The 9791-nt window shown below is 42.4% G+C and overlaps 1 protein-coding gene across 1 annotated transcript in view; it reads right to left on the bottom strand.

Annotated features, from left to right (window-relative positions):
* Window positions 1-1030: 1030 nt before the first annotated feature.
* TBC1D22B (TBC1 domain family member 22B) overlaps window positions 1031-9791 on the bottom strand; it is a 31767-nt gene continuing 23006 nt past the window's right edge. The window contains exons 9-13 of the mRNA XM_033918863.1: window positions 9651-9757; window positions 8807-8882; window positions 8511-8638; window positions 8146-8241; window positions 1031-4295 (exon numbers count right to left, since the gene is read on the bottom strand). Of these exons, the coding sequence (XP_033774754.1) occupies window positions 4167-4295; window positions 8146-8241; window positions 8511-8638; window positions 8807-8882; window positions 9651-9757 (536 nt within the window). The 3' untranslated portion in view covers window positions 1031-4166. The remainder of the gene's footprint in view (window positions 4296-8145; window positions 8242-8510; window positions 8639-8806; window positions 8883-9650; window positions 9758-9791) is intronic.

Here is a 9791-nt window from a genome sequence, read left to right as displayed (position 1 = left end):
ATTAAGTGATGTATGTAAGAACAAATTGATGTTATATACTGTTTCACTTTTTAAAATGAATAAAGAAGTTAAAAAAAAAAAAAGATGACTACAAAGAGGCCAAAACCAGAGCAGGGCAGCAGCTGTACTGGGAGGTACTCAAACATCCCTTTTCCTCTTCTAGCACCCTTTCAAATGGCACTATTCACTGCAGGGACTGCCAATGGCTCCGATTGTCAGGATAACCCTAGGACAGGGGTGTCAAAGTCCCTCCTCGAGGGTCGCAATCCAGTCGGGTTTTCAGGATTTCCCCAAAGAATATGCATGAGATCTATTTGCATGCTAATAGATCTCATGCATATTCATTGGGGAAAACCTGACTGGATTGCGGCCCTCGAGGAGGGACTTTGACACCCCTGCCCTAGGAGGTGTGGAAATCTCTCTCTTGCATATGCAGTACGAATATGCTGAAAATCTGATCCATCAGTGGCTCTTAAAGTGACTTAGAGTAAACAGCGCTGCTTTAAAAGGTGTGCTGGGAGATTGCATCGTTATCTCCTCAGACTTCCCCAGTCCTGGTTTTGTTCCAGGCAAGGAGATGGAATTTTGGTTCCCTGCCCAAGGTAATGTGGATGACCTGCTAAGTTTTGCTAGAGCAGCCAACTCTTTTAATGGCTTGGGCCTGGGGGTCAGGTTTTCAGATGGGAAAATGCCAGTACACTTCCCCCTCCGTATTCGCAGTGGTAAGGGCCAGAGCCAGCCTGCGAATATTAAAAAAACGCGAATAATATTCAGGCCAATTCTACCCTTAACCCCCGCTAACAACCAGCTATTTTAAGCCTCCCCTCCCCTTAAGCCTTACCTGGTGTCTAGCGGATTTTCGGGGCAGGAGCGATCTTACCACGCTCCTGCCCCGTGCAGATAGCTCACAAGAAATGGCTGCCTTGAGCTCCCATCGTAGTCTCAAGGCAGCCATTTCCTGTGAGCGATCTGCACAGGGCAGGAGCATGGGAAGATCGCTCCTGGCCTGAAAACCCGCTAGAGCATCAGGTAAGGCTTAAAATAGCCTGAAAAATGAAAATGCATTTTTTGGTTTAAAACCGTGAATAAGCGAATCCGTAGATACAGAATTCGCAAATACGGAGGGGGAAGTATAATGTTCAGCCTCTGCCACCACATGGCCTGCAAGCAAAGCCTCAAAGAGTCACATTCAAATTTCTCCTCTTTCTTTTTTTGAAGTTTTGGGTTTATTATTTCTGCACTATAAAAACAGTCATCTTAGTGCCTGAGTTATCAGGGAATAGAACTTAAACAAAAGCTTCAGGGCCAGAGACACCAATCACATGTCAAAGAATGAACCTGAAGAGACCTTCAGTTTTTTTATGTGCACAGCCAGAACAGCACAAGGACTGTCCTAATTACAGATAACTGGCCTACAAAAATGGTGGGACTAAAGGCCCAAAATTAAAAAGAAAAGAAATCAGACCGGGTGTGGTTCTTTATGGAGTGCAAAGATAATCAAAGGCTGCAGTTCCAAACCTGCCTCTCAAAGACTCGCCCAGCCAGGCAGGTGTTCAGAATCTCCAAACTGACTACATGGGACACTTCTATATTCAGTGCCTGGCTAGGCCTCAAGCACCAGGCTAGGGAAAATCGGGAGTGTAAGAATTATTCAGAAAGCAGGGGAGAACACTTGGATTTATTCTCCAGAGGGTAGAAACTAATCACATCTCAAGTGCCACCTAGAGCAGAGTTCTCAATCTAATCCTCAGGGCCCACCTAGATAGTCAGGTTTTCAGGATACTCACAATGAATAAGCACGAGATACATTTGCAACACAAGACAACCGCTCTCCACTCTAACAAATTACTGTATTCCAACCTAGCACCTGCCATAGACAAAGGAAAAAGCCTCAGGTCCCAGGTGAGCATGGAGTAAGCTCAACCAGTCTAAATATCATTGGCATAAAAAAACTTTTGTCTTGTCAACCAGCATAGGAAAAGGAGGGAAAACACACACAAAAAAATCTATGACTCAGCACTGGTCCTTCCCGTTACAGCCAATGTTTCATGGTGATAGACCACTTCTTCAGGGCTTCTGGATCTCCATAGTTGCTCAACAGATCCATAATGTAATAAATTCCTAAATGTACCAGTCAACTATAGCATAGCAAACATGATATTTATAATTTTGTGCCATACTCACAGTTCCATGGTTCTACCATCTCTCCTTGCACAAAGCTTCAATATGGTGTCTCGGCGTCATAAGCTCCATATTGACCAATCAAGTCTCTCTTTGATCCAATAGGACAATGGAGCTAACAATCAAGGCTCAATTATGGCACATATGAGCTAATATCTTGCTCCAACAATTTGTATGTAAAATGTATCTCATGCATATTCATAGTAGATATCCTAAAACTCTGACTGGCTGGGTGTGTCCAAGGACTGGGTTGAGAACCCCTGGTCTAGAGCAGAAGACTCTTACTTTTGGAAATGCAAAACGTTTCTATATAAGTGCTCTCTTATCTGTAGAACAAGAAAAACTTAATCAGGGTTGAAATAAAAACCAAGTGTGCAGCTTGCTGGATCAATAAACAAAAATCCTGAAAATAAACTACACATCGTAAGAGTGATGTCAAAAAATAAAGCAGGATCACAGCTCATTCTCTGAGGGGCCACCAATGTCAGCTAAAGAGCATGCTGAGATCTCTGCTGGCCAGTACACCTCTTACTCCTTTCCTCCCCTACCTAGGGTTACCATATGGCTCCAGAAAAAGGAGGATGAATTGAGACATCCGGGTTTTACTTCCATTGCTTTCAAGGAAAGTAAAATCTGGAGGTCACAATCCGTCCTCCATTTTGTGGAGGACTTATCTGTAAGGGCAACAGATGACAGGAGACAGAAATTTAAAAGAGGGCCTAACCCCCTAAAATGTCCTAGTGCAGGGAGCACTCAAGACCCCAGGACCAGGGGTTTTGAGTCTTTGCCCTAAGAGGAGGAACGCATGTTATAAATATTAAAACCAGCGATCACATACAAAACAGAAGAGCTTGTAGGGTATATCTTTACCCAAACCCACAAAAGCCCCACAATATACAGATAATGCCTTTAAGGAGTGTGGTTATGGAAAAGGGATTCCCAGCAGCAGAGTTCCTTCCACGACCAGCAGAGAGACTGTGGCTCGTAGGAGTCTTGCCTCTCTGCCTTACAAAGTTCACAGCTTCCTCCTTTTGGAGTTGGTCAGAGAGAAGAGGATCACAGACACATTTTCAAATGCACAAATCAGCATCCCAGGAAACATTACAGAGTACAACTGAATTCTGTGAAACCTGACAGTTCCTGGGAAGATACAACAGAAGCTTCCATCTTAAAAATCTTATGTTTGCAATGGGGTTGTATCTATCCAGTCACTCTGTTAAAAAACACAGTTTACTTTTGATGAGTTAACACCTTTCTTTCTGGTTATTCTCAGACTGCAGTGGTTTACTGGCTGCTGCAACCAAACTACTGTATCTTTAGATATGACCCTAGATTACACAGGAAACCAGAGGCCTTGTCCACTATTGTTTGCAAATGACTGAACTCAATGAGGTATGTCTACTTACAACCAAACTGCACACCCCTCCACCCACACACAATGCACGGTATGTGAATATACCGTGCTACATGTAGGCATCATCAGCCATGCAAATGCACACGCAACACATGTACATACAAATCTCCTTCTCTCCCCACCTCTTCTGACAGTGCCAATGGAACTAACTGCCTTAATGCAGCTTTCTTCCTGTGGCTTTCAGTTTCTGTCCTCAGCAGGAAGAGTCCGATGTGACTTGCTGTACACTGTGTCTAGATCCAGCAATGGGCTTTATGAAGAGCGGCTCAGTAGAGAGGAACCTTGGCAAGAGACTGCATGGTTACACGAAGGCTGTGAGAACCACAGCATTTCATTGTAACATGAGGCCATTATCTCTCTGGCTGGCTGAAGACTCCTCGCTTTTTCCATCTCAGAAGGAATACTGATGGTACATCCAGCAGCACTTCCACCCAACACAGGGTGACAGGTAGGCATGTATCAACTTATGACAAAAGTGTTGGAATTTCCTTTGCTTTGTTTACCACACAAGTGGTTCTTGAACAAATGTCCACCACAGTAACTTATCTGCCACACATTCCATGGTGATCATTTATCGCCGGTAATGGTTGGGCGCATCAGCGAACATGTATTTGAGTCTGTAAGCCTCTGCCAGGAGAAGCCCAATCTCTTCGTTGCCCCAGTGTATTGTGGGTAGGTTCTGTAACAACATGAGAAGGCCCTGCACAGCAGAAAAGGGAGCATACTTAGCACCTAGCAATTAACTTGCACTTTGAAAGAGCAAAACACTACCTACAAAGCAGAACACCCGGACTAGGCAATTCAAACAAATAGAGGCAGAGAGAAAATAATCATGCATGGAGTACATGCAAACATCAGCTGATGTGGGTGTGGACCAAATACACAAAGAAAACAAAAAAAAAACTCTGTGGAGTGACGATGTTCCTAAATGGACTTTATTTGAAAGTGTCAAATAAAATAATTTCATCCACATAAAAATAAATCATCCACATAAGAGCCTTAAAGGACCTAGTCCGCTAGGGATACAGGACCCAACACGGTCCGTGTTTCAACAAAAAGTCTTCTTCAGGGGTCCTATAAATAATGAGGGGTACATTAAGAATGCATGTAAGTTATGAATAGCAGTGGTGATAAAATGTGAAACTGTGAATGATATCTGACATGCAAAGAGTATGAAAGATAAGTAATAAAGGACACAGTGAAAAAGACTTTTTGTCGAAACGCAAACCGTGTTGGGTCCTGTATCCCTAGCGGACTAGGTCCTTTAAGGCTCTTATGTGGATGAGCATTTGACCTAGTTGACCACACCTTATTACTACAGATTCTCGACGCCATAGGAATCTCAGGCAAGGTCTACAAATGGTTTCAAGGGTTCCTCAAATCTAGAACCTACAGGGTAAAATACAATGATATCAAATCAGAGCCATGGGCAAATCCCTGCGGAGTTCCACAAGGATCACCTCTTTCACCTACGCTCTTCAACCTCTTTATCTCCTCCCTAGGAGCCACTCTTGATACCCTAGATGTCACATCCTTCAGCTATGCTGACGACATCACCATACTCCTCCCTTTCGACCCATCAGAGACCGCCACCATAACAAAGCTAGAAACAACCTTAGATACAGTAGAAAAATGGATGATGGATCACAAACTAAAACTAAACTCAGAAAAAACAAAATTCCTTTTGCTCGAAAAGGCCCAAACTCCTACCATCACCAAACTGAAAATCAAAAATACCAAATACCCAATACAACCCGAACTAAAACTCCTCGGAGTTACGATAAGACAGATGTTGCACAATGCAGTCCCAGATCAACAAGACGACCCAGAAAGCTTTTCTAACCATGAGAAATCTACGTAAAATCAGAAAATTCTTCAACCAAGCACAATTCAGACTAATCTTCCAATCCCTAGTCTTAGGTCTGCTGGATTATTGCAACTCCCTATATCTTCCTTGTCCAGCCACCATGATAAAACAACTCCAGACCATACAAAACACCGCCCTCAGACTGATCTATTCACTTAGAAAATACGATCGCTTAACAACTGCCTTCTTAGATTCTCACTGGCTACCCATACAAGCACGAATTCAATTTAAATTCCACTGCCTAGTATTCAAAGCGTTACACGGCTCTTCCCCCTCCTATCTAAACAACCGCTTAAACCAGATCTCCACCTCAAGACACAGAAGAACCTCGAACCCTTTCGCCTTCCCTCCACTCAAAGGCACACAACGCAAGAAAATGTTTGACAACCTTCTGGCAACACAAGCAGCAAAACTCAACCATTCCATCTCCAATCTGATGACAATATCAGACAACTTCAAAACATTCCGAAAAGAAATCAAAACCTTCCTTTTCAAAAAATACATCCAAATATCTTAACCCCTCCTCTCTTACCTCCAGAAGATTCACCTACCTCCAGATAATTCTCCCCCAAATTAACCACCTAAACACCTTCCAAGTAAACAAACCCCAAAAATAGATTGTAATCTTACCCTCTCTAACTGTATTCCATTTCTCTCTTTCTCACAGTTCTGCACTGTCAGTTTAATATCCATCCCTTAAGTTCCCATAGGATTCTATCCAGCTATCTCCCTATGTTTTAAAAAAAAAAAATTGCATCTTCACTGGAAAATGTCCAGACAAATCTTTTGTAATCCGCCTTGAACTGCAAGGTATAGGCGGAATAGAAATCCGTAATGTAATGTAATGTAATGATTTATTTTTATGTGGATGAAATTATTTTATGTGGATGATTTCAGTGTACCTTTGGAACTTTGACACTTTCAAATAAAGTCCATTTAGGAACATCGTCACTCCACAGAGTTTTTTTTTTTTTGTTTTCTCTGGATTTTCTTCTTTGTGGATATTTTGGGGTCAATTCCTTCTGCTTTTTCCAAATACACAAAGAACACGGGGAAAGGAGCCAGATGAATAGCGAGGCCAAATGCAAAACCCTACAAAGCATGTAACAAAAACATACAGACAATACACAGAAACATGATAGCACATGAACGCCAAACGGCCTATCCAGGCTGCACATTCATACTAGGATCCTTTTACTAAGGCGCGCTAAATGTTAATGCGTTCATTAGATCCTATGGACGTGTTAGCGTTTAGCGCACGCCTTAGTAAAAGGACCCAATTATTAACTAACCTCTCCTTAAGGGACCCCATATGCTTGAATTCAGATACAATTTTTTCATCTTTCCCATCTCCCCTGGGAGACTGTTCCAAGTATTTACTACGCTTTCCATGAAGAAGTATTTCCTTAAGTTACTCCTGATTTTGTCTCCTTTCACTTTCATCATATGACCCCTCGTTTATGCCACAGTGATACTTAAATGTTTCTTATCTCTCTCCCCTCCTGCATTGCTTCCAAAATTATATATATTGAGATCTTTAAGTCTGTCCCCATATGCTTTATTACAAAGACCACTAACCCTCTGGACTGACTCCATCTTGTTTATATCTTTTTGAAGGTGTGGTCTCGAATTGTTCACAGTATTCTAAATGGGGACTCACCAGAAACTTATACAAGGATACCATCACCTCCCTTTTCCTGCTGGCTCTTCCTCTCCCTATGCATCCAAGCTTTGGTCGGCACCTTTTCTACCTGTTTGGCCACCTGAAGACTGTCAGGTACAAGCACTCCCAAGTCTCACTCTTCTTTCGTACTTCACATGCAATCAAGTGCATAGAGGGAAAAAAATACATGCAGACGGTGTTTAGGTCAGATGTGGAGATTATGTATGCACATATGTAAAACAAACAATTGTGCACACAGAAATGACTGCGCAAGAAGTAGCACAGACATATGCAGCTAGATTTAAAAGACAGCACCTGTATTGAATTCTCCACACTGACAGCTACAAGGGGGGGGGGGCGGAAAAGTTCTCAGCTCAACCAACCAACTTTCTAAATTCTGAGTGTTATTTTGCCACTATAGATGAAAAAGAGTGTTAAGTGCCAATTTGCCAAGGTCAAAAAATTCAATGTTTTGACCTTGTTTCAGATCATTGATTGACTCATATCCACATCATTCTCACAGACCTGGAATGCTCTTCCAATTTATTTACGAAGGGAGCAGGACCTAGGAAAATTCAAAAGTAATTTAAAAACATTTCTTTTTAAAGATGCCTTTGATATTTAATTTCTTAATACCCAGGTCATTGATTTTATTCTATTAATATGCTTTTATTTTTTGTTCCCTTATGTACCTTTCCTTTTTTGTTCTACTTTCCTATATTAAATTGTATTTCATTATCCCTTCTTTACCTTATGTTATGAATTTGATGAGTTAATTTTTAACCTATTGTATTGTCTTAAGTTTGTATTGTATTGTTCCCCTTTGAATGTATTTTAAATTGTTCATCGCTTAGAACTATGATTAAGCGATTAATCAAAATAATTAATAAACTTGAAACTTCTTGATTGGGCTGCAAACTTTTCAGCACCCCGTCAGCAATAATGAAAAACAAGAAAACAATCCACCTCCACAGCATCCCACCCAAAAAAGGAAGAGCTGGAGGGTACTGAATGGTGCACCTGAAAGTCCTCTTCATCCAGGATCTCCTTCCGCCATTTGATGAGGAAGGCAGCACAGACATACAAATGGAAATGTGAGAAGCCCTCGGGCTCAGCCTGCAACAGGAAGAGACAGGTCAGAACTTAACTTAAACCACCCGGACTGACTGTGGTATTAACAAATCGCAAACAGAGAGCACGATTGGGTCTCCTCTGCTGTGTAGAAAGCGGTCACATACTAGAAAAGTTTTGCCAGGAGCAGACATTCTCCCACTGAAGTTTCTGTTCTACAAGTTCTGGACTGATCCTGGGATTTCAGTAATGTGTCCACTGAAAGCTAGGGCCAGTCTTGGACGAAACTAGTCTGCACTTAGGTCCTGATGTACCTGGTAGGTGTCCCAGAGTCGGATAGTGCAGCGCAGGGGAAGCTCTCTCATCAGCAGATTGTTCATCCAGCGGAAGGCAAATTGCAGGTATTCCACCTCATACCGTCGAAAGTGGTTATGCACCTGATCTAAAAGAGAATAAGCTTCCTTTACAATATGAATCTGAGGAAAAGTTGTGCACACACATCCCGATGGACAGCGAGATAACCACAGGCACCACCCAATCCCTCTTATTCTTCAAATTCTGTACGCTGGACTCCATCCCCCCACCATGCGTCCCTCCTGTGGACACGCACCATCTATTCGGCTCACTAGCTCTTCCAGTGCTTTGACCTTCTTCTGGATTCCAGGTTGTGCAAATGTATAATTATCCTACAACAGAGGAAAAAGATTGGGGGGGGGGAAAAGATACACACCAGATGAATTTCAGAGATCTGACCGTTGCCAGAAACAACTGCACACACCCAGGATGATCCTGGGACAGTTCCAGCCAGGAAAATAAATATACCCAGGATGAGCTTAGCACTGCTGTCACCAGGAGGAGGAGGAGGAACCCCCCCCCCAGGAAAACAGAGGGCCTGATGGCAGGTAAGGACTGCAAGATGTATTTAGTGTACCAAGTGTCATTTAAACCTTCCAAATGATCTCTGGCTTCTCCTCCCCACCCTGGCTACTGATCACAGGCTTTCTTGAATTTCATTAGCATTTTATCTCTCCACCACATCCCTTGGAAGTCATTCCATGAAGAAATATTTTCCAGTGCGACTCCTGAATGTTATCTCCTTGGAGCTTTAACCCGATCTTTTATTCTAGAGCTCCTACCATGAAAAAATGTATATTTCTAACCTTAATGTCGAACTTGTAGCCCTCTTCCTTATCTCCCAGTCTTTCTGCTTCTCTAGAGTATAATATTTCAATCTGGCTTCAGATGTTAAGGTTAAACTCTGTACTATTTCAGTACCCTTTCTCTGGACTACCTCTAACCTGATTACATTCTTTCACAGGTATAGGTCTTGAGTACTGGACACAATATGTCCCCATAATGAGCTAGAACAGCTTTAAGAAAGCACAAGCACCTGAGCTACCTGCAGGATAAATACTGTACCTGGCATTAGCCTGGACTTTGCTAATGAAGATTACCTGGATTCCATCCAGTAGTTTGCTCATACACCAAAAGCTGTCAGCTTCGATGCTTCGTAAGATGTCTTTACTCAGGCTCTGCACAGCAAAGTTTTCCACATCCTCCTCTGCAAACAAGGAAGTAGGCTTCAGTCCAGGTCC

The sequence above is a fragment of the Geotrypetes seraphini genome, chromosome 13 (assembly GCF_902459505.1).
Source record: "Geotrypetes seraphini chromosome 13, aGeoSer1.1, whole genome shotgun sequence".
NCBI classification, from domain to species: domain Eukaryota; kingdom Metazoa; phylum Chordata; class Amphibia; order Gymnophiona; family Dermophiidae; genus Geotrypetes; species Geotrypetes seraphini.
Note: the sequence above shows the minus strand (reverse complement) of the source record. Positions and strands in the feature narration are given on the sequence as shown.